Source organism: Parasteatoda tepidariorum, chromosome 8 (assembly GCF_043381705.1).
Source record: "Parasteatoda tepidariorum isolate YZ-2023 chromosome 8, CAS_Ptep_4.0, whole genome shotgun sequence".
NCBI lineage: Eukaryota > Metazoa > Arthropoda > Arachnida > Araneae > Theridiidae > Parasteatoda > Parasteatoda tepidariorum.
In genome coordinates, this window is record NC_092211.1 from 18,066,169 (window position 1) to 18,092,363 (window position 26,195).

Below are 26,195 nucleotides of genomic sequence, written 5' to 3' on the forward strand. Positions count from 1 at the left end.
TGGCCTATTAATTTATTATATCCTGGCTTATTAATAGGCACATGGAATGTCATGAATTTCAGTATTGAACAAAATTTGTCAAGAAATGTCATGATTTTAACTATTTCTTTAAGAAAATCATGGAAAGTCATGGATTTAGGTGGCTAAAAAATCTAATTTTTAAAATGGAAATAAGAAATACCCTTCCCCCCCTCCATTTCATGGTGTTCTGAATATCTGAATTTGTAATAAAATCCCCACTCACAATCATATTTTATTAAAATATGAAATATTTTTATCGTGTTCGTTAAAAGTTATGGTGTTCTTTCAAAAAATGAAAGAAAAAACATCATTTCTGGAGCAAATTATCTTTTGAACTTCTGTGATTTCAGAATTTTTGTTATTATTTATTTTTTATTTTATCAATTTAAAATTCTAGCTGAAGCAAGCTAGTCATTGGCGAATTTTTTTATTCCGAAGTGAGAACATAAAAAATCAGGAGTATTTCTTTCCTTTCGAATGAACAAGAAAAGTATGTTTAGAATATAATTCTGCAGAGAAAAATTATTTGCTTTTGTATTTTTTTCGGCTATTTTATTGCTTCAACTCTTTCTTTACTCTGTTTTTTTTTTTAAATTTAAACTCTTTAAATATGAAAATGCAAAGTATAACAGTTTTGGTTATACCTATCATTTCAATTTATGTTGTTATAATGCTTTTGTAAATTTCTTGTTGTGTTTTTGTCGAGAAAATAGTAACTTTATTAAGCCATGAAAAGTCATGAATTAGAAAATTTTAAATCAAGCAGATACCTTTTAGGCGTTAGTGTTGAAATCATTGATAATTCAAGAAAACTTGCACTTCATGAAGGTCTTCCACGTGTGACATATGACGTCAGTGCCAGCTAATCTTTGTCAGTAAAATTGCGTATTAAAGTTGAGCTAAGTTTCTCTACATAAGTTAGAATCTAAATTTACGATAAGTTAATTAAATGTAGAGGCGTATCGCACATCAAATTAGTTGAAATATAATTCTTTCTCATCTACTTCTTTTGCTTAGTTTATATTTATTAATCGTTTATTTATTTAATTGTAACTGTGATATATTTTTGTTTTGTGTACCTGGTAACTTTGATGCATAATTAATTAATGTTCCACTTAGCTTCATACATGTCTTTGTGTTAAGTCTCTGTGTAAATATATTGGGAAATAATTAAAATCTTTTTTGAAAAAATTTGGAATGTGTCACTTACCAGAATTGATACTTGACGGGCTTGGTTTACTCTAAATAGAGTTGAAAAAACAATTGCTAACATAAACAAACACCACGTTTCAACAGCGGTTCGAGATATCCACACTACGTCACTTACAGGTATCCCATTGGCAGAAATATTAGCGTCACGAAAGATTGAGGCAGAGCTTCCAGATTTCTAATTATTGAGAGGGTTCTAAAACTATTTCCCCTCCTCAATGCTTTTTTTTCATTAACTTTATTATTCTTTATTTCAGGCAGCATATCTTTATTCCTGTTCTTCCAAAGCATCTTATTGACTACATGAGGTAAATTGAAAGCTGTTCTTTTTTTATGTTGCAGTTAGGTCAATTTAAATTGTAATGCATATATGGATTACAAAATTGTGTAAATTAAAAACATATTTGTTTTGAAATAAATGTTTCCGAAATTTGAAATATTTCTTGGATAAATATGGTTCTGTGATTGAAGCATTTGCATACCTGCCAAGTCTCCTGTTTTTTAACAAGGACTCCTGTATTTTACGACTATCTCCTGTTTACCTGTATATTCTCAAATTTCTCCGTATTTGTTTAAAAAAATTTTAAAAACAATTTTTTTTACAATAAAATATCTGCTGATGGCTAAAATACTTCTCTTATTCCTCAACAGATGGTGCTATTGCCAGTACTACAGTATGTTGAGTGTTAATTAGTTTAAGTAGTTAATGATTTAAAAAGAAATATTATCTAGGTTAAGATTTATATACATATTTTTTAATTGACTAAATGCTCGAATAATTCGCTCATATTATTTCTAATTTTGAATTTCTCTTTTGACTTACATGATTATGTATTATGTATCAAAACTTTACTCGTAACCTAAAAAATGTCGCTAGTAAAATCTTCTTTATTTTATTTCTCCAATTTTGGCAGGTACGCGTTTGATTATATATATATGGGTCATTCTCACAAAAACAGTCATTTTCATGTCCCCAGTATATTTTATGTTTGTTTTACAGCTTACGAAGAAAAAAAATTCAGGGAAAGTGTCCTTCAGAATGCAAGCTAACAAAAGAATAAAAATAAAATTATCAATTTTTATTTTTTATTTATTTTAGGTAATTAAAATATACCAATATGTCATTCCCTCACTTGTCCCCACTGCTGATTTAAAAAAAGAAAAAAATTGTTTCTGAAATAAAAATTTTTTTTTTACAAATTCGTGTTTTTTATTTCAGAATACTGAAATATAGAATTCAGAAAATCAATTTTAAATTTAATTTCTGATAAAAATATTAACACAGCACTATTTTAAACTTTGTCCCCAGTGTTTCGCGTCATTCCCTCACAACAATGTTCTTATCACCTGCAATCTTCTTAGAATAAAAATATTTTAATAAAAACTTCAGAAGTTAACAACTGGCATCATAGAACAAAATTGCAGTATGTTTCCATCTTCAACTTAAAGAAGCTTTGCTGTGGAATAAATTTGAATGAATCAAACCAGGTAAAATTTTTTACATTTGTCATTCCCTCATGTCATTTTTTAGAGTAAAATAAAATACAACTTCATCGAGAAAGTGGATAATTATATGTTGCTTTCTTGTATGAATATAATTGTATGTGATTGACTTCAGAAATTAATTAGGCCTAACTGTTATTTTTAAATTTTATTGAATTCGTCATTCCCTCACTAGTGTATAAAGTGAGGGAATGACGCTGAAGTGAGGGAATGATTCAAGATGAGTATATTATCAAATTTTTTTTTGTTCAATCGTGCCAGCCAATTTTATTTCCCAAACCTGTAAAAACTATTAAATATATAAGACTAAATTATAATAAATATTAGATATACTTAGTATGTTATCATTTTCAAACTTTAGGTAGATGTAACTTAGATAAAAACATGTATTAAAATAAAATATCATTCCCTCACTATTAGTGTCATTCCCTCACTTTTTAAATAGTGAAAATAATTAATTTACTTATTAATTAATTTGAAAAATAAATTAAAAAATTAATAAATTAATTTATTAAATTAATTAATTTATTTATTAAATTAATTAATTAATTATTAATTATTATAAATTAATTAATTATAAATTAATTATTTAAAAAATTAATTTATTTAAATATTAAGTATAATTTATAGGATATATACTTTCTTTATAATGTCATTACATATTTCTATTAATATAAAAAGTTTCAGGATGTTGGGATTTTATGAACTGAAGGAAAAGTTGGGATTTTATGAACTGAAAAATGACTGTTTTCGTGAGAATGACCCATATATATATACACTTTATATATATATATAGTTATACTTAAATATATATATATATATTTAATCAAACACATTTATTCTTTTTTAAATTGTTACATGTTTTGGTGATAGACAAACTGAGAGGTGACTTCATACAAAAATACATCAAAAAAATTAATAAAAGTAATTTGAACTGACTTAGAAGCCAAATGCTTCATATGTTATCAAAATCTTTCTTGTTTAAGAGAAAAACTGATTGTCACAAAACAAGAAAATTTTAACAGTTGAAGTTTAGATTGCACAATATATTTAGATCACATGATTGTAAACATATATTTTTGTGTGTTAATGATTTGATTTTGTTATATTTTATAATTATTAGATGTGTTACATTATGACATGTTATTCATTTATTATGTATACATATCTCGGCAATAGAAAATATACAGTAAACCTGGTTCTCTATTTTCATAATTCCAACTTAGTCTGCTACCTTAATGCAGTTAGGCAAGGATTATTATGGTAAAAATTCAGATATGTAACAAAATTTGAAAAGATATACATAAAAACTTCGTTACCTGAATTTATTCTAAATGAATAATGATACTAAAAAGTGGATTAAATCCTTATACAGTATAAGAGTTTAAAATTATAACAGAAAAAGTTTTTTTTAACTTTTTGTTCATTGCAATGTTCCCTCAACTTAGTTCTATAATTCTGACTGAAATAAGTTCAGGGAAATTTTTTAAAATTCAAAAAAGTTTCAGCAGTTCGTTTCCATATTTTTTTTAATAGCCTGAGATGAAAAGTGATCTGCGAATGCTGTGATAAACTGTAGCAATCACTGCCATGCTGGAGGTTTTCTGCTACTAGGCATGTAATGTTTGTAAACATACAATATTTTAGAAATTTCGAATTAAACTTTAAATAGTAAATAAATAAAAAAGAAACGTGAAATCGAATGTTACAAAACCAATAATGTTTGACACTTTTTTAGATATACAAGCAGCAGACACAATAACACTTTCAATTTTTACCTGACTTTCTTCAAAATTTAACCGCTTTAATAGCATTTGTGGTTTTCATTTTGTTGTACAAAGGTATAAAAATAGCAGCAAATTGGGCACAAATTGCACTAAAAGTACTTGTAGTTTAACATTTAATTTAAGAAAAATAATAATTGCTGTTAAAAACACTCTCTGTGCAAAAAATAAGAAGTAAAATAATTTGGCCAATAATAATAATTGTCAAATAATTCATATAATAGTTGAAAATTTTGTTTGAGAATAAGAAAAATGCAGATATGTGAAAATGTTTGTTTTTGAACAACATTTGAGGTTCAAAATTTTGAGAATGAGATGTGTTTTTATTTGCAAAAGCTAATGCAAAAAGTACTTCAAGGCTTTATATGAGTTGCGACTTAAGCTTGTAGAAAATTGTTCTCACACTATCAAAATATGCAATGTATAAATTATTAGTTTTTTTCTTTTTTTTCTTCAAAATTTAATAGCTGTGATTTTTTTTTTACTCAATTTTTTAAAAAATTTAGATGACTTAACTTATCATAACTAATTCGATTTTTCAAATTCATTATAACTAATATCAATTTTTAAAATTAAGAATATTACTGTAACTTATTAACATTTTTAAAAATTACAAAATTTTTATCATATAATTTAAAAATAATATTTTGCATAAGTTAGGTGATTAATGGAAGTTTAAAAATATAGCCTAGTAAGTCAAATGTTTAGTTTTACCCTAACACTGATTTAAATTTAGTTTTATAGAATTAACTTCATACCTTGATTAAATACTTACTTATTTATTATTTTTAGTGCACCAATGCCATATCTAATAGGTGTACCACATACAACTTACATGGTAAGTTCACTTTTTAATAATTTTAATAATAATTTTGTTGGGTTCTTTGAATTTGTTATTAATATTTTGATTAGCAGATTTTTTCTTAATCAAAACTCGACTAACATTTGTGAATTTGTTTTTATTCTGTGTCTTGTTATTATATGAAGTTTAAGAAAAGTTTTAACATAATATTTTGAAATTGACTAGTCAAATACGTCGTCATCTATTTTGTAATGAGTTTAAATATTAGATCTATTAGATCTTCTTCTAAGACGAAACTACTAGGGTAAACAGATCCAATGAACTAGATCTTTTACAATTACAGTTTTGTAATTGTTTTATTAAATTAATTCATCTTCCTCACCATAGTTGGCCAGACAGCCCAATGTGGAGCAAGGCTTTCCTCTGAAGATTTCTCCGTATCTTTTCATTAATTGCAAGAAAATTAAATTAATTATAAATTTATCATTGGATTCAAAAGTTATAATAACTAAAAGTCATTCTAAAGTTAGTAAAACTGCTATTATAATTTAATGCTATAAACTGTCTCAAAATTTAATATTTTATGCTTGATTTATAAAAAAAAATATTTAAAAAAATTGTAAATTTTTAAATAGGATTAGTAGCAGAACTATTTTGATTTTTTTATGAAGCAGTGAAAATTTGCAAAAGCAAAGTGATGTTCTGCATTTTTTTTTCTTTAATTAAACAATTTAAAATAAGAAATAAGATTTATTTAAAGATTATTATAAGATTTATTTAAAATATTGAGAAGTCTCTTAATTTTAATTAAGAGACTTCTCAATATTTTAAATAAATCTTCCAAAATTGTGAAATAACAGTCAAATATTTTCTGAGTAAAAGCACTAAATTTCCTTTAGGCAACTTGTGCTAATTTAAGCTTAGCGGTCATTTGCCAGTTGTCTGTTTAAAACTAGATCTGTTGCCCAAATTCAGAAAACCTACCCTCTAGAATAATAATTAAAAAAAGTTATAGAGAAAAGTAAAGATCATACTATTTTATACTGCTAAATAACTGAGTTAGGGTTTTATAAATTTTCAGCAAGCTAACAATTTAAAAGAGAAGTTATTTTATCTTGTATCTAGATGTAATTGTAAGCTTTAACTTGCATTATTGATATTGCATGAGACAAAAAGAACTATCTATTCTTTTACTAAAATACATAACTGTAGTATAAAATATTTGTACAGGCTGGCTGTACATCCATATCAATTTTCTGTTTAACACAGTAATTGTTTTATTTTGGATTTAGTTAAATTCAGACACAACTCTTATGGCATAAAATTAACATTATATTTCTTTTATTGAATGTTCAAAAAGTAAAAGAAAAGAAGAAACAATTACTAAGAAAAAATAATTAATACACTTAGTTTATAGAACAGTTAAAAAAATAAAATAAAATGAAACTAAACTTAGGATAACATTTTTATTTTGCAATAAGTACTAAAATTTTTGGGACACAAAAGTAAAATAGTATTCAGTGAATCAATTTTAAAAGTAGTTTAGTTTTGCATTATTAATGTTATAAATAAAATTTAAAAAAGGAAATTTCATTTTCTGCATTTGACAATTTATGAATTTTTGCCTTCCAGCCACTTTTTGCTGCCAATTAAGTTTTACGAATAATATTTTATATTCTGACAATTATATTTCCATGATTTACTAAGACTTCACTTCCTAATAAAACTCAAACTTTAATCGAAAATTTGTATATAAACAATTGAGTTTTTAATTAAATTAAAAAAATACTAAATCATTTTCCAAATTTGATACAGATACTTCGAACATTTTGCAATGTTCATTAATTGTTAAAAATTAAAAATAAAACACATAAAATTACATAAATTGCTCTTGCTTCAAAGATAGTATTATAAGTCTCTTTTTGAGAAAAAAAATTTGACGCATGTCTAAAGAGGTTAAGCCAACTGAGATTAGTGGTTAAATATTATTATGTTTAAAAAAAAAATACATTTCTTTTTTCTCTTTTGTGTTCTTATTTATATGTATTTTATTCATTCTTAGGAATTTAAGCAGAGTGAATTAAATGAAGTTGTTGTTCTTGATGCTGATTATAACAGAGTCAAAACACCTTTTAAGGATCTGGAAACTTTACCCCCTGAAATAGTAAGTTTCTTCTCTCTTACTATTTGTGTTCATGCATGTATCAGTATTGATATCAACACTTGCAAGTATTGTAATCATTGAAATGAATGTTTATTTTTCTTATTTTTATCAATATATTTTGTATTTACTTCACAATACTTGCTATTGTTTTAGTTAATTAAACAAATGATTATTTTTTTCTTTTAAATTCATATCAATATATTTTATATTTACTTTTCGATTCTTACGAGTATTGTAATGAATTAAATTAATGTTTAACTTTTTCTTTTGAATTTTTATCAGCATATTTTGTATATACTTTGCAAAACTTGTTAGTATGGTAGTCGATGAAATGAATGTTATTTCTTCCTTATAAATTTTTAATAGTATATTTTTGTATTTGTTTATTTGTACCTTATATTGTAGAAATTTTATGAACTTAAAATGAAATTAACCAAAAATTCTAAATGTTAAGGATGTTTCTATGACAAATAATATGAAATAATTTTATTTTCTTTTAATAATATTGCTAAAAATGTTAATAAGCTTTTAACTTGGTTCATTTTGTGACAATTTATTTCTTGAAATTTTAGATTTTTAAAATATTTCATGAATAATTGTTCTTGTTATCAGGGCTAGGTTATTGACAAGCTAAAATTTCATGAAAAGTGTCCTTAAAAATGTTTAAAAAAAATTAAAAGAAAGACTCTAAAAGCCGTGAAATTTAACTTAAAAGGAAAAATATATCAGATTATATTTTCATGTTTTATATTAGCCTTTTTTTTAAACAAAAGTATTACAAATTGTAACCTGCATTTATAAATTTGATAAAAAATTAAGGTAGTAAATAAATTAAATGTGTAATTTTTAAATAAGTAAATATCGATATATAAGAATATATTAGTCTTTTGTTACAATCTTCAGTGATGTCAGAATTGTGTATTATCAAATGTTTTCTGATGTTTTTAAAATTAAAAGAAGGCATGCTGTTCAAGATCTTGCTTAGGTCTTAAAAAACTCAAAACTCTGATTAGTATGAAAACTTGTTATTCGGACTTTTTAAAATACAAGATTTAGTGAAAAATGTATATTAATTTATAAAGAAAAATCTAATCCACCAGCAAAATGTTCATAAAACTAATAATATCAATTGAACTTGGTAAAAATTGGCTAAAAAAAGAAAAGGATCGAAAAGTAGTTGAAGATAACTAAAAAATTATAAATGATACCTTCAAGAGGAAGCCATACCACGGGAGGAAACTTTTCATTGCAAATTCTTTCACCTCCGTAACTAATTTAAAATTTAAAGTATTGAAAAAGTGAATTCAAACAAACTTAGAGTAAGCCATGAAGTTTCAAATACTGAAAAGAAATTTTTAAAATATCAAAATGAAAATAAATTATGTGACAATAACTTAAGATTACATAATGGAGATGTTCACTTCCAATAATTTCTTTGTATCTTTATATTTGGATTTTTTTTTTTCAGCAACAGAAACTTAATGGCTTACTCTAGGTTTGCCTGATATCACATTTTGTTTTTTAATGGAGGTGAAAGACAGGTGTGATTGTATTCCGGGTGTACCCCAGAATTCCAGGTTTTTCGTATCGCCTGTCCAGATCTAGAAACTAGGAGCAGGGCATGTGATTTTTTACGAAATTCCACGTATCTCAAAACTATTGATTGATGAACTTTCGCGAATCAAGACTTACAATCCATCGAAATTTTCACCACAATCAAAAAATTATTGAATTAGGTTCTAAAGTTTACATTTTGAAACTTTCGCTAAATCTTGTTAACAAAACAAGTTACTCTTCTGCAATTTTGATTTTTTTGGTGTATCGGATTTTAATCGCTTTTATTATTTAAAACTAATATCGGGATTCATAACCACGCGATCATTTTAATATCAAAAATCCATTTTCGTATTTTCTTGATTTAAATCTTTCATTGTGAATCGTATTCAGGCAATTAAAAATATTACATCATAAAATTTGCTCATGAAATTTTCAGGGTTTTTCACTTCCTGTCACAATCACTCCTGGAAAGAAAATTAGCAACGAAAAGTTTCTCCCGTTTTTGGGCGTCCTCTTAAAGGAAAAAGCAACTGAAAATTCCTTAATCTGCAAAATCCTAACTTTGCTCTTTATTTACGTATTTATTAGGTTTCTTCTTTGAAGAGAAGTTTGAAAAATCCGAACATGATGCTCGGGGATGGAGTTTCTAGAGCTTTCATGAGAGCCTTAGTCAAATTGATTGGTGGTTACAGGGACTCTTTGAAGATGGAGATTGGCAAAAAGATTACTTTTGATGCGGATGCATTTATCCAAACTCGCTCATCATCAGTTCAGCCTTTTCTTGAAACTATGCTACATTTGCAAATCTTTCAACAGGTAGGATCAATAGGTATTACTTAATTGTAAATGTTTCATTGCTTTAAAAAATGTACAGATGAAAATAAAAGTATGTATGGTTCAAGCGCTTAAAAATAGTCGTCTATTTTCAAGACGTGCCAGGCTTGAATGAAAAGAAACTAGAATGATTTTAAATATAAAACGTAAAGTTGCCAATGAAAAATGGAAAGTAAAGGTGAGAATCAAAATTAGAAAAACTGAAGTATTTATTTTTGCTTCACTCTTGGCTACTGCGGTTTTTTCTAATTTTGAATCTAGCATTTGCTTTCAATTTTTCAGTAACAACCAACCTATTTTTAAGCGCTTGAAACATGTCGACTTTTGTAACCATCTGTATATTTTTAAAGTCAATTATGTTTTTTAATCAGGTAATGTACACCTATATATCTTAAATAATCCCCTTCAGTTTCTCGGGATTATTTATTTACGATAAATAGGTGTTTGAGGATTATCAAACTGTATTGGGGAAAATTTAAGGCCACATCCAGCCACAGGGCTTTAATATAACATATGGTGGTTAAAATATTGTTTGGCAATTGTCTTTTTATCACCAATTTTTTCGTTGAAATTGATCCGCATGTGCAATTTATTATTTTTTTAATAAAAATTTAATTATTATAAATAGTTTATAGTATTATAAAAAATACATTATTTCAATACTTATTTCTTAAAATTTTTCTTCTTTTTAGGAATTTATTTTGTTATGTTTATCATATTTTGAGAAAGGCTTCAAAAGAAACTCCTTACATTATTCATATTATTAGAAATGTTTCACGTTAACTATCAACTATTAAAAATGTTAAGCAATTCAAAAAAAAAAACATTTTATTGTTTAAAATTTATGATAAAGTGGCCATTGATTAAAATGTTCCTACTAGCCACTAAAAGAAATTTCTTAATCTTGGCCTATATCAAACAGCATATTATTTAACATAAAAACAATTATGTCTCTGTTTCTATTCTAAGAAAAACCTATTACACTTCTCTTTCTAAAAAATAACCAAATAACTTCGGTCTTTTTTCCTTTGGATAAAAGGAACATTTAAAAATGTACTGTTATTGAAAATGAATGGGCAATTAACAGTTCAACAGATTTTTAAGAAACTTTTGTGGTATTATGTGTGTAATGTAATTACATAGGCTTTTCACATTTCTTTCCTTTTAAGTTTTCTTTATTTCATGAATTTATTTTTAACTAAATAAATAAGTAATCTTTAAATAAATAAATCAATTCAATTTCATATAGAGTGAATGCAAATATTTCTGTTCTTAAAAAATTTTATGGCTAACTTTTTATTTCATTGCAAATGTATAGCTAATTATCATTCAATGTTACATCAAATAAATATCAAAATTTATTTTTAAGCAACCTTTGTTTCTTCAATCATATTAAACATTAGCATGTACATTATTTAGTTTACTTTAATTTCTAATGAACTTTTTTTTAACTTAAATCTAAATTATTTAAATGCTAAAAATTAGATATTGGGAGGTTGGCTGAATTGGCTTGACTTTTGGCAGTGTTCTTTTACAAGAACATGCCTATAATGCATCTCTCTTGTATTTCTAAACCATTGATTAAATGCTTATTTTTGAATTGGCTTATGATCAGGCAGATGGTGGGGAATTTATATCCTGAAGCCGGTCCCCATTAATATGAATATGCAAAATTTATTATTTTACTTAGAAAGTCATTTCGATAAAATATCCTTTTAATTTTGTATCTCAAGCTCTACAACAGCTACTGAATAAAAGTTTCATAATGATTATTATCCTTCTTCATCATATACTTCAATTAGTCATCTACACCAACTACCATATTTTCCATTATAATATATATAATTATTTTGTATGAATAATGTATACTATAATATGTATAATATATTTTCCATTATCCTAGAAATTTTTGCAAAATTTGCAATTGTGACTGTGAGATATGTATTGGTATTGTTTTCAATTAAATTTAATTATAAAAAAATATTTACCTTTTTCCTTTTAATATCTTCTATTTAATTGAATAACATCTTCTATTTTTATAATCTTTTAATATGCCATTTTTTTAGTTCATTGAAAATCGACTGGACATGCTGAACTCAGGGATTGGTTTTAGTGATGAATTTGAGTTTGAAGTTAATTCTTATGAAGTGAACTCAAATAATAATCTTAAAATGCAATACAAGGAGTGGATGGCTACAATGAAAGTATGTATGGATATTTGTGCTTAAAATGTTTTAAATATGTGTCAATTTCCTTTTTTTTATAACTTGTACCTTTTATACATTTATACTACAGTCGAACTCGTTTATAACGAGCTCAGATTTAACGAGGGAAACGAGAATATTTGGTTTGATCAATGTTAAGTCTATGGAACAGAAGTCGCTTTTAAAGAACAAGACCCGGTTTTAGCGAGCAATATTTTTCTGTCTTTCAATCTTTTTTCTCATCTTTTTAGTCTTTCTGTCTTATCTTTTTTTCAAAATGATAAGAAAAGACAATGCGCGCAAAATAAAAATAAAAACGCGAAATGAAACTTAATTGTCCTTTAAGACTGTAGCGCAACTAGAAAATTTTTGCTGGTTGAGGGGGAGCAAGTTGTCATTAAATTAAGAAAATTATTTAATTAAATTAATTAATGTAATTAAAGTAAGTAAGTATTAATTAAATGTTAAGTAACTCAATCATTTGACCTCCCAAGCCCCCCCTCCTCCTTTTCTGGTTGCACGCCTGCCTTAAGAACCTGTTTATTACGAGCACTCGGATTTAACGAGTACAATGCTACGGTCCCTTTGTGCTCGTTATATACGAGTTCGACTGTATTACTTTTATTTTATATATCATTTAACATCTGCTGGAAAACTATTTTCTTTTCATGAGAAATAACACTAGGGAAAAAAAATTTGATACATTTATAAAAGTACTTGATCTTGCCTGATTGAGGTGTGGGAATTTCAAATCTGAAATTAGTTTTGCTCCTAAAGCTACAGATTTTTTTACAAGGATATTTTTAGTCTATTTAGTGTCAAAATGTGCAAATTTAAAAGCATTATATTACAGAGGCTGCGTACATGTTGTGACAAACTTCAAGGGCAGTTAGGGCACATCATCGGGATTAAAATTGCATAGGAACCAATGCCTGGAAATGTCGTTATACACATATACGGGTGCATCCTCATTTGAAAAACCTGTTCAGAAATACATGAAACAACTCCTAATAGGAAAGGGCCCCTAACTGCACATTTCCAAGTATGAGTTCCTATTCAATTTTAATCCTAATGATGTGCCCTAACTCCCCTAGAAGTTTCTCGCTACATTTATTCAACCCCCTGTTATATATAAGGTTTTTAAACTTGTACATTTTGACAAAAAAATAGACTAAAGGTCGTTTTACAAAGCACTGTAGCTTGGAAAATAAATTGAAATCAGCGACATAAAAATACCCAAGATCTGTTAAAAACGAATCTCATGCAACAGGGGGAAAAAAATTTCTCTAGTATAATTTATCATCCACCAATTCATCACCTATTAAGAAAAAAAGAATTTATATTTTACTAGTGAAGCTTGAAATCCTGCACTGCATGCAATGCTTAAAGTCGGCCAGCAAAGTGTGGAATGATTGTACGGCTATTAGGATAGTATGGCACTATTGTTTTTAGTAATTGGAAATTTTTTTTAAAAAAATAGATAAAAATTGGCCACTTATATTACAATTTGTGTGTTTCAGTGAAAAATTAATTTATTCTAATAGTTAATTCTAAATTGATTAATTAATTGATGCCAATAGATGAATTGATCAAATAATCGATTACAATTGATGAGTCTAAAATGAATTTTTGCTAACATTTCGTACATTGCCTGTAATATAAATAAAGCAAGGTTAGAGAGTTAAGTTTTTATAGAAATAGATGCTAAATTCTGAATAACATTATTATTTAATTTATATTGTTTTAATGATCTAATTATTTTATTATAATTCTTCTAGAAAGAGGGTGGAGCTTTTTTGAAGAATGTTAAAAGTAAAGTGAGTACTTTTTATGAAATATTCAAATATTAATATTGAAATGTTCAAATATTAACAAATTTTAAATGGATTTTTTTTAAAAAATTAGTAAATTAAATAATTATAGATTATAAATTTTTGTAAAAAATAACTTTTTACTTTTTATCTCTGGATAAACACGTTTTATAATTGTGCGGGGGGAAATTTTGATTCGGTTCTTTGGTTCCAAAGTTCTAAAGAAAAATCAGATTAAACATTGAGATATCCAAATTTTTTCTGCTTTATTACCTAAACTATTGAGTATATATTTTCCAGATTGCAGCTAAACTTATATTTTGAGAGTAATCAATAATATGACTCTCTCTATTATTCACATCTTATACCGTGCTTGTGATGCATCCTTCATCAATATAACAACCTATTTNGATACCAATAGATGAATTAATTAAATAATTAATTCCAATTGATGATTCTAAAAGGAATTTTCGCTGACATTTCATACATTGCCTGTAATATAAATAAAGCAAGGTTAGAGAGTTAAGTTTTTATAGGAATAGATGCTAAATTCTGAATAACATTATTATTTAATTTATATTGTTTTAATGATCTAATTATTTTATTATAATTATTCTAGAAAGAGGGTGGAGCTTTTTTGAAGAATGTTAAAAGTAAAGTGAGTATTTTTTATGAACTATTCCAATATTAAAATTGAAATGTTCAAATATTAAAAAATTTTATATGCATTTTTTTTAATAAAATTAGTAAATTAAATAATTATAGATTATAAATTTTTGTAAAAAAATTTTTTTTATCTTTGGATAAACACATTTTATAATTGTGCGGAAAAAAATTTTGATTCAATTCGTTGGTTCCAAAATTTTGAAGAAAAATCAAATTAAACATTGAGATATAAAAAATTTTTCTGCTCTGTTACCAAAACTATTGAATATATATTTTCCAGATTGCAGCTAAACTTATATTTTGAGAGTAATCAATTATATGGCTCTTTAGTTATTCACCCCTTCTACCATGCTTGTGGTGCATACTTCATCAATATTACAGCAGTTGTTCCCATTATTACGATCCCTTATGATGATGATTCTAAAATGTGTCTCTAGGAAAACTACAATAAAACAGAAAACAATATTGTATCTATGATATGTTTTCATGATATTGTATAAAAACTACATTATTGTGTAAAACGTTATTGTTTTTTAGTAAATTAACCTACATTGTAATGTTTCTACACTTAAAAAAGGTCCCCCAATTATCAGATGCATTTTCTGATATACCCTTGTGTCTAAGGTTATGGGGGTTCTTACTATGGTATTTGAATAAAACCATTAAATTAAACATTGTGCTTTGACAATTGTAAAAAGTTTTAATCAATAACAGTGTTTGAAAAATACAAATTTTAATAACATGTTTATCATTAAATAATGTTATCAGTGCTTTAATTGATTTGAATGGTTCATTTATTAATGTAAAAAAATCTTCTAAACACATTTTTAAGAAAAGGAAAGCTTTCTTCTCCTTCATAAGATGTTCCATGTCTTGCGATATTAAATATCATTTTTTTTATAACTCATGTTATTTTCTTTTTTTTTACTGTTATGTTGATTTATAAGTTATTTTGATTTGTAAATCATTTTTGTTTTATTATTATTTTGTCATTTTTATTTCATTTATTTGAGTTTTAGATATTGAATAAATATTTTTAATTACATTTTATTTTCTTTGTTTTGCATTTAGACAAATCCTGCAGTAAAGCATGCTTATAAATCTGTAAGTCTATCATCTGTACATATTTTATTTCACTTTTAAAATCGTTTTTTTTTAATAACTAATTTCTACGTAATATGTTATGTTATATCTTTAATCAAACTTTGTATTTTTTAATTATTTGTATTAATGCAATCAAACTTGTAAAGTCAAATATCTGTAGCTGGATGTTAAACTCTTTATCCAGCTACAGATATTTGAGTCAACAAATCTTTCATATTGAAGTTTATTTTACTATTGCATTTAGACATTAAAAACAAAGTATGAACTCACTTATCAGAGTTATATTAAATAAAATTGTGTATCTTAATACAGTTTTTGTAGAAAAATGTATAGCATTATTTTCACTGCATATTATTAAGAACATGTATACGTATCAAAGATAAAAGGTTTGCATAAGTTTCTTGAAAAATAATTTATGTAATAAGGAAAATTAATCCACTTCATTGCCACAGTTTTTAAATAATGGAAGAGTGTGTACTTTCAAAAAAATAGAAATAAATATAATTATATTTAATTTTTTTTATGATTTCAAATTTTTTATGTGTATTATTTAAGTCTTTTTTTCATTTTTACTAATTCAGTGATTCTGACGTTTTTTAAAATATTTAAATCATATTACGATATTTCTACTGTCATACATTATTTTAACAACTGAGATTAAATCTATTTATTCAACTCTTGTACCAATTACCCCTTTCTTTTTTGACTTATATAATAATTGGGTAGAAAAAGGATGTACAATATGAGTATTATAGTGCAATTGGTTTAATTCTTCTTAAAATTTAACCAAATTGCATGATACTACTTAATGCATATTTCTTTTAGCAATTACTAACCAGGATTTCCATATTAAATAGCTTACATTCTTCCCAAAAATATAGAACCAAAATTCAACTATGATCTTTCTTATATTTCGTATTTTTTAAGTTTTCACGTCAGACTGTTAAAGTGAGTAACATTGTTTGATTTTATTACCTTCATTATGTAATTAAATTGTTTGTGGTTGGCACGGTATTGCCATTTTTGTTTTTTGTGTCAACAAATTTGGTATTCAAAGTAATCCAAATCAACCATTACAAACAACCTCTTTTATTTATTTGTAAAATATTTCACTAGTATTAGAATAATTGGTCTAATTATTGAAAAATAATTTCAGGTGAAAGACAAGGGAAAACGAGCATACAAGGATATTCGATCCAAAATTCAAGATATTCAAAAAGTTAGATTTTTTATTATCATTATTATTTTTTGCATTTATTTGTTTGTTTTCATCGCTTATATGCATCCAATAATATAAGTATTATAATGTAATTTTTTTAACATTTGTATTATCTAATTATGTTATGCAATGTAATGTTTTTTTTTGCAAGTATTTTTGATTGAGTGTTGCTTATATCCAATAATATGGTTTGTGACTAAAACAATAATCATAACTCCTAAACTACTTAATACATTCCCTTTAGCATCCTAGCCAACCTGATTTGACTTTTGATAGCTATTTGGAGAAACCTAAAAGTGCTCCATCGAGCCCTACTTCAATTAGAGCAAATCGATTTCCAAAAGCCCGAAGTAAAAATAAGGTATACATTATTTTTAAAAAAACATTTTTGTGACCAAGTTTTAAATGACATTTCATTTCAATCAATTTTTTTAAATAGGTTTGATTTATGATCTATTTTTTCTTCTTATGAATTATAATCAATTAATTTATTTAATTGTCTATTTTAATAAGAATAAAATCATCTATATAATTTATTTTCATTTGTTTTTAACAGTGCAAATTTTATTATTATATTTAAGTTGATTTTCTAAATTTCTTTATCTATTGAGGAAAAATGTATTATTAAAATATCTAGTTTTTCATTGATCTGGATTTTAACTTGTAATTTAAATATTTTTCACATAATTTGTTTCAAATCTTTATTAATTACAGTTTGAAAATCTTATCAATAAAACTTATTAATAGATTTTGTGGACTAAGATTTATAATGGATTATTTCAAATGAGCAAAGTGCTGTAAAATTGCGTAGTCAAATTTGGTTTCAGCGGAACTAACATTTAATTGAAAAAAAAGCATGTTTTCATAGTTTGATTTAAATTAATCATAAAAGTTATTGATCAGACACTGATAAGAAAAGGTGGCAAATTTCTTCCCTTTTTTTTCCTTTGCTCTAAGAATGTATTGAGAAAAAAATTTCAGATAATTTCTTCCTGTAATCACATGTCTGATCAACTGCTAAAAGAAAAAAGAGCAAATAACTCTTAGAGGAGAACTTGTTTATAAGGAGATATTAAGTACCAAGGCAATTTGTTTGTTAAACCTAGCTCTGCTAAAAATTGTTAAGAAATAACTAAAAATTTTGTACTTTTATGAACCAGCTTTAATTCCTGTAGAATGAACTAGAAAGTAACTTATACATTTATTGATTTCACTTCCCCTTTAATTTTGAAAATTTGTAAAGCAGTTGTGTTAAATTCTGCATTTCATTTGAGTTTTACTCGTAATAGCACAGGGCTCCTAGACGTACTAGAAACTATTTCAAGTACTCGTAAATCAGTCATTTTTCCCCTAAGTTTGAGCTTTATCATCATCAAAGTAAATATTATTCATGATTCGTGCATTTACTGCTGTCAGTATTTTGAAATCAATTGTTTACAAGACCAGTAACGTGTGTTGTGGGTGTAGTACTAACGTTTGAGCCAAAGTGATTATTTTTCGCTTTTAGAAAAGTTTAAAACTGCAATTTTTTAATAAATTAAATGAAGTTTGGGGAAACTCAAAAATAAAAAACAAAATAATTAAAATATTTTTTTTTAATTACACACAAAATAATTTGTTATAAATTAAAAGTTATAACAAACTGAGATAAGTTTGGTTATAAATTAAAATTATTTTCAAAATTTCTAGATAACAGTTATTTCTGATTGAAAATTATTGATTTATATATCTTAATTGTACACTGAACTGTTTTTTTTTATATCATTATTTTTAAGAGAATTGCAAATTTTTCTTAAAAATTTTGAAAAAGTCCTTGATTTTTATTTGAAAGTCCATTAGGTTTTTGGTGTTAGACCAACCATTGAGTAAAAATTTTCTTCTTAAATCAAGTGTGGCAATAAACAAATTTAATTGCATGACAAAAAAATGTAACGAGGATTTTGTGACATTTGTTATCAAGTCTAAAATATTGATAACTTAAAAATTCTTTTTAAAAAAAATGTCTTTAAATGCAGAAAAAGCTTCTAAAATTCATCAAAAAATGACCTTAATATAATCAGGGTGCGTAGCATTTTTAAAAAGTGCTTAAAGGTGCTTATTTTCGATTTTCGTTTCTTAAAAGCCCTTAAAGGTGCTTTTTTTTTATTGGGTGTTTTTAGAAAGTGCTTAATATTCCCTCTTTCAAAATGAGATTTTTTCTTTACCATGTTGATTTTCGCTTCGAATTATGCAAAAAGACACAGTTCACATTGTTTTATTCAACTTTTTCTCAATTCAGTCAACCCCAATCTATTGATTTATTTGGATGTATTGTCAGTCCGTAGCGTATGAAAACGCCATTCATTTTGCATGATTCGAACTTTCATGATTTTTGACAATTGTCAAAAACAATACCAAAAGTTTTCTTTTTTTTGACATAAGGGTTAAAACCGCGAACTGTCAAAAACTTTCCAACCCTGCCAAATTATGATATTTTTTTAAAGTGCTTAAAAAAATTTTTTGAGTGCTTGAAGAGTGCTTATATTTTGTTGAATAATTTTCCTACGCACCCTGATAATTAAATATTGATAAAAAAAAGCCCTTTAAAGTTTGGAAAGCTTGCTTTAATTATAAATCAAAACTTCTATTTAAATTTTCATTGAAATATTAAGTCAATAATTAAAATAAATACATAATTTATGTAAAAAATAAATGTCCATAAATACTTGACAAAAATAAAATGTATTAATTTCTAGTTACAATTTTCAAGAACATCAAAATTGTGTTTATTATCAAACGTTTTTGATTTTCCTAAATTTAAAAGATTGCCTGTTTGAAAACTAATTCTTATATCTTGAAAAACTCTGTTAAGTATAAATACTTATTATTGAAAGATATTTAAAATTTTTAAATTCGGAACAAAATTTTCTCTAATTTATAAAGGAAAACCGAGCAACTAATTCACGAGTAAAATAAAAATGAAAAATATGATTCGAAATTCATAACAAAAATATTTTAAATAGAAAAAAAGAATCACAAATATTAAAAAAAAATAATAACAATAATACCCGAAATATCCATGAATATTGCCTTATAAAAGTGAAAATATCTGAAAATTATGTATAAAGAGATAACTAAGTGCATACAACACATATGTTACAATACATAAGTTTATTCTGTTATGTACTTAATAGAAATTTAAAGGATTTTAAAATTTTATTTAAAAAAATTTCTTATCCGAAATGGAAATTTTTTAATGTGTGACTAATATTTATGACTAAAATAGTGTTGTTTGTCAGTTGTGTTTGAGCAATATTTATATTTTGCATTCTACAAATGTTACAGCACATCTCTTATAACCATGCTGATCAACTAAAATCTGGTGTACTGGATGGTATGAATTTGGCTGATGCTGTCACTGGGTATATAATATTTTCATTACTTATAAATTTATTTTTATTAATCATGCATTTTTATATTTTTTATATCATATTTATAGATCTGCCATTTTTTCTGAAGATTTGCAAAATTCCACTTTTTATACCTAATTTGATTTAATTGACAATTTTAAAATTTCGAAAATTTGATATGCTGTTTTGTACTAGGGGATTGAAATACCTTATTTATTCTACCCGATTTGTTGCTGCAAAATTTTTAAAACTTTTATGAATATCATGAAGGAAAAAAAAGTTTATTAAATTTTTCTGTCAGGAAATTTTATTAGAGTAAATTGGGGGTCATAAACTTATTTACTCTTTTTAGAAGCTGAAGATTATCAAATCTTGCTTGATGCTTGCTTTTTTCATCGAATATTTAATCACATTAAAAATTTAGTGACACATTAAATAAAAATATTGAATTCTGATTCAATGTTTAATTTATTTATAATTTTAAACAAAATATCAAATTTTCTGATTGGCTTTTAGAAAGAATAGATTCCAAATTTGAATTTGATAACTGATAGCATTTTGAATCAATTAACAGAAGCATTTTGTTTTATATTTTATTAATTATATATATATGTCTTTTTCTTGCATTAAGTTTTAATTTGCAGCTTTGAAAACATATTTTGAAATTTTTCTTACTACACACAGCTAATCCTTTTTTCTAAAACTTCAATGGCATGTCTTGATTTATCTCTGTTCAAGTTTGACTTCGAACATGTCTAAACTAATCAACAGAGCAAAAAATCATTCATGTTTTAAGGTTTATGAGTCAAAATCTATCAAAAATATATATATATCTTATTAACATTGATTAAAAATTCATACAAGATTAATATTGAAAAATATAAATTTATTAAAAAGTCAGTTAATGTTTCTCAACTTCTGCATCATGGTGCATAGCGTTTTTAAAAAGTGCTAAAAGGTGCATCTTTTTTATTTTCGGTTTTTAAAAGCCCTTAAAAGTACTTTTTTCATGGAGTGTTTTTAAAAAGTGCTTAATTTTTCCTTTTTGAAAATGAGATTTTTTCCTTTACTGTGTCAACTTTCGCTGTGTATTATGCAAAAGCGTGATTTTCACTTTGTTCAATGCAACGTTTTCACAAATCATTCAACCACAATCCATTTTAGCGTACCGTCGGCCCGCAACGTATGATAGCACCCTAATCATGTTACTTGTTTGAAGAAATACTTGGGTGTCCGCATCTACTGAGCTGGGTTCGGTGAGATTCTTGCACTCTCATGTGCAACTCTTCTGCATTTTCCAAGATATTCTCAATTTCAAACTTCATTTTTCACCCTCTGAAATTGAACCAAAAAATCTCGATTTTTTTTTATTGTGGCTAATACAATCAAAAAAAGAATTCTTTGTCGGAAACTAGATATAGTTATTTTATCATGATCATGTAAAGTTTTTGTAAACTATTTTGTTAATGTATATAGTGCTTAAAAATATTTTTTGAGTGCTTAAAAAGTACTTTAAAGGTGCTTATTTTTTGTTGAGAGATTTGGCTGCACACCCTGTTCATGAAACTAAATATATAATGGTTGCCCAAACAAAAAGTGTGTACACATGATATAGTAGCAGTAGAAAAATACAAATCGCAGTGTGATCCTTTAGGGTTATAAATTAAGGAAAGAACAGTTAGTTTGTGTAACTTATTAGCAAGTTTGTATGAAATCATTCATTGCTGCTGTTCCTGAAATTACTATAAATGATCGAAGAGTTATATCTTTTAACATCTGTATGGCATTTTAACTGAGATGAATGAAAAGGATGATGCAATCATCTTCTGTCACTAAAAGTCTAACTACTTTGTTTTACTCTTCTCCAAAAGCATCCTTCTTAGCTCAACTTTACATTCACTTTAAATGCTCTTATCTGAAGTGGTTAATCAGTTACTAGCAATCTGCCGTGCACTCCCTTTACCTTCCTTTATGACACTGAATTGTGACTCTGCTATTGTTATGTATTTTTCTTATAATAGTCATTCCCACTTGTTCACTTTTTATTTGGACTACCCTTGTACTATTTCAGTTTTGTTTTTCTGTTAATGTAGAATTGTTTGAATTTAATTTTTTAAAAAAATGCTTTATGTCTTGTCTTAATTTTAGTATCCGTCGTTATAAAATGTTGACCGTGGATGAAATATCTTTGCCATCAGAAGAATCACTTGAAGCTGGCAGAAATAGTCCTGCATTGCAAAAGATTGATCTAGACTTGATGGAAGATTTGCACGATGTCATCTATCGCAGATGTTCTGTTTCAAGTGATAATATCAATTCATTTGGTCTCTTGGATGAAACTATTGAAGACATAAAATGTGAAGTAAGGTTTTTTTCTATATATATATATATATATATATATACAGTAAACTACACGTGTTTTGGGTTTTCGGCTTAAAACTACTTTTTTATGCTGTTTCACCATGGAAAATAATGATAAAAAAAATTTTTAAAAAACATGTCAAAAGTAACTTAAAATGGAAGTAAAATTTAATTTTTATGTAATATGTACTTTCCATCTCCTGTTATATTATTTTATTTTATATGCAGAATTTAAAAAATAATATTAAATGTTTTTTTTTTATTGTAAAATCGTTTGGGTAATAACTTACAATTTTCATGGTATTTGAGTTGATAATTTTCTTCATCTGCTGGGACATATCATGTTTAGGATTTCCCATGAAACTTATATCCCACTATTCTGTGGTATCGAAACAGAACATAAGACTTATATGCTGGGCAACTTTGCAATCAGACCCTTCCTCAAACAAAACAAAAAAAAACAAATTTAATAATAATGATAAAATATAAATAGAGGAATAATAATATTTTTACTTGGTTAATTACCTTTTTTTTTTTTTTTTTTTTTTTTTTTTTTTTTTTTTTTTTTTTTTTTNTTTGCTAAAATAGTAGGTATAAAAATAAAAGGGGATATTGAATGGAAGTACTTATTGAAGTAAAAATATCAACCAGACCCTTTCTCAAAAAAAAGATAAGTTTAACAATAATCATAAAATATAAATAGAGGAGAAATAATTATTATATTTAATCGATTAGTTAACAATTACTTTTGTGCCTTTCTTTGCTAAAATAGTAGGTTTAAAAATATAGATAATTCAAATTTAAGTGCTTATTGAAGTAAAAATATTAAGGGAATAATTTAAGGAAATGTCTCTTTGTGCATGATACATCATTATAACCATCAGTAAATGTGGTTAAAGACAGAAAATCGTGCAAAAATGCTTGTTTGTGATTTCTAATGCTAAACCAAAGATTAAAAATAATGAAGTGGTTATGGAAAAGTGAGCAGTTGTAATTAAAAAGCTGCATTCAGCTAAGAAAAATATCGATAATATTTCTGTCATTTGTATCAATGTCTTGGGTCAATTATCTTAAAAGGTTAATTATAGTAAACTTAAACAATTAAAATTTAGTATTTTAATCACATTAAAAATTTATACTTTTAAAATTTCAAATTAGAAATTGTGGTGTGCCTTATTTTATTAATCATGCACAGACTCTTTGAAATGGTGAGCCTCTATGCAGTTAACCCTTTTGTCTTTAGTTTTATATACAATGCGAGAAAGAAAAAATAACGAATATCTTGAATAACTTTTCATTGCATTTTCTAGCGCTCAATCTGAATTGTTTACAGGGATGACCTCAACTATGATAATTATTTAGCTCAAACAATACTTTAAGTTATATCAATCAGTCACGATAGCATAGTTTCTCTGAATAAACATATTTTTAATTTGAATGATTTAGATTCCTGACCCTCAAAATCTGGAACAGGAAGTCGCAATCTAAAAAATATAGTTTTACTACTTTGAACCGCTTAGTGGAAGGGGGGAAAAAACTTTAACAAATCAGTTGAATAGTTCCTGAGGAATCAAATTTTAAAAAAGTCATATACAGTGGAAACCTGATTTTAGGTTTTCAACACACACAAAACGGGTAAACGTAAAATCGGGGAGAAAAAATTTGTGTATATTTTTCAAAAATTAACGTTTACAAGATGAACTACTTGAAAAGTGTGTAATATTTACATTTTTTTTTGGACACAATTTCAACAATATTGCTCTTAACACTTACTATTGTTTGTTTTATGGTTTACATTTGCAAATGTTTCAGAGTTTTTATGCTTTCAAACTCTAGATCAGTTGTAGATATATCCTCTGATATTTTTAACTCAGCGTCATTGTTTTCATCACTATCATCGGGAGCAAGTATCAAATCAGATATTGAAAGAATTAAAAATGAATATGATGTGTGTTACAGTTTATATGCGCATCATCCACTTTGGAAGATCTTCAGACATGTAATTTATTTCCGACAGGCCAATGTTCCCATCTTATAACGAGAAGCTTTCAATGCATTTGAGTCGACACTGTCCAATGTTGTGGATATCAAATTCAGAGCTCCCTGACTGTTTATTTTTGCTTTAGAAGCATCTTGCAGATTATCGGAATCAAGAAAAAGAAATGATTACCTAACCAGTTGTTTAATGTAACCTTCTTTAAATGATTGGATAATAACAATATTTTAAGATTGAATTGTGCTAAAAAAAATTCCACTCCCAAATATTACAATTAAGCTCCCTTACTTCCTTTCTACTCTCACAGACAAAAAACAATAAAATAGAATAGAAAAAATGTCAGAAAAGCTACAAAAAACAAGTCTCTTTTTTATTTCTTGGAAAAGAAAACTCAGAAAAAGGGCAAACTTTGTAAAAAAAAATAATTTTGATCTGTTGGAAAAACTTATAAAGCAGGATTTTCTTAAAAAGTGTAACGTAAAATATGAGTTAATTTAACATTATTGGTACAGGCAATTTTCACGGACCAGCAGAAAATAATAAAGGAAGTGGGATAACATGTGAAATGGGGAAAGTAAACCTGGAGTTCCACTGTATTTAAAATTCAATTTTATAGAAACTATTTGACAGATTTTGTATTTTACCATACAGAATTACATTCTTTAAAAAAATTTGTACCTAACTATTCAAAATTTGGTACTCACAATTATACAATTTGGATAAATAAATTAAATGATTGTGTATAAAAAATTTTTTGATTCTCCTTAAAAGCTCTTGAGATATTGTAAAATATGCACACCAAAAAAATTAACATTAAGAGGTTCAAACTTTAGACTGCTTCTCTGACTAAACTATTGGGTCCATATTTTGCAAATTACAGATATCCCCCCCCCTCCAGTTTTGAAGGTCATTAATTCAAATCTGTTTTTTTTATCCTCCTAAAAAAAGGAAAAAAAAAACAATATGGAGAGAGTTAGAGGATAGTTAAAATAAAATATTGCCTGCACTAATTAATTAGCTTACTTGATGATTAATTAGCCACATGAACCAGTCCTAGTTTGAGCCCTAGAATGTGAACATCTGATCATTAGATCAAAACTTATGCAAGATGTCCTTTTTTTGTGTGCTGTAAAAACTGTAGCTATTCTGCTTATTTCGCCAGAAATTCTGGTTAGTTTGGCACATTAACGAACCCTTCATAAAGTTTTTTATTGTTAAAATAAACCCTTCACAAATTATTTTAGTGCAAAACAGACAGTGATGTTTTTAATTTATAGTTTTAAAACTAAAACTCCATGAAAAAACATATTTTTTGTGTTTTAGAAATAGTAAAAATTCTATAGAAATTCCTATTTGATACCAAAATATATATCCTATATCAAAATAAAATCCTATTTTTACAAATTTCCAAAATTATGAGGAAATATTTCATAATTTCCCAAATATATATATATATATATTTTTNAGTGCCCCAGAGTTAGTCATAGTGGAATATCGCTGCCAGAACTGCTACTCTCTTCTCGTTACCCAGTGGGCACCTGTGGCGAAGCCACGGCGGTGGAGCAGCATCG

The 26,195-nt window shown here is 26.1% G+C and overlaps 1 protein-coding gene across 1 annotated transcript in view; it reads left to right on the plus strand.

The window, feature by feature from the left end:
* Positions 1–26,195, plus strand: part of LOC107454200 (DENN domain-containing protein 1B) — a 41,705-nt gene that overhangs the window by 14,081 nt on the left and 1,429 nt on the right. Inside the window, exons 11-21 of the mRNA XM_043043233.2 lie at positions 1,488–1,538; positions 5,310–5,355; positions 7,382–7,483; positions 9,629–9,856; positions 11,941–12,078; positions 13,857–13,895; positions 15,627–15,659; positions 16,816–16,878; positions 17,123–17,239; positions 20,203–20,279; positions 22,416–22,629. Of these exons, the coding sequence (XP_042899167.1) occupies positions 1,488–1,538; positions 5,310–5,355; positions 7,382–7,483; positions 9,629–9,856; positions 11,941–12,078; positions 13,857–13,895; positions 15,627–15,659; positions 16,816–16,878; positions 17,123–17,239; positions 20,203–20,279; positions 22,416–22,629 (1,108 nt within the window). The remainder of the gene's footprint in view (positions 1–1,487; positions 1,539–5,309; positions 5,356–7,381; positions 7,484–9,628; positions 9,857–11,940; positions 12,079–13,856; positions 13,896–15,626; positions 15,660–16,815; positions 16,879–17,122; positions 17,240–20,202; positions 20,280–22,415; positions 22,630–26,195) is intronic.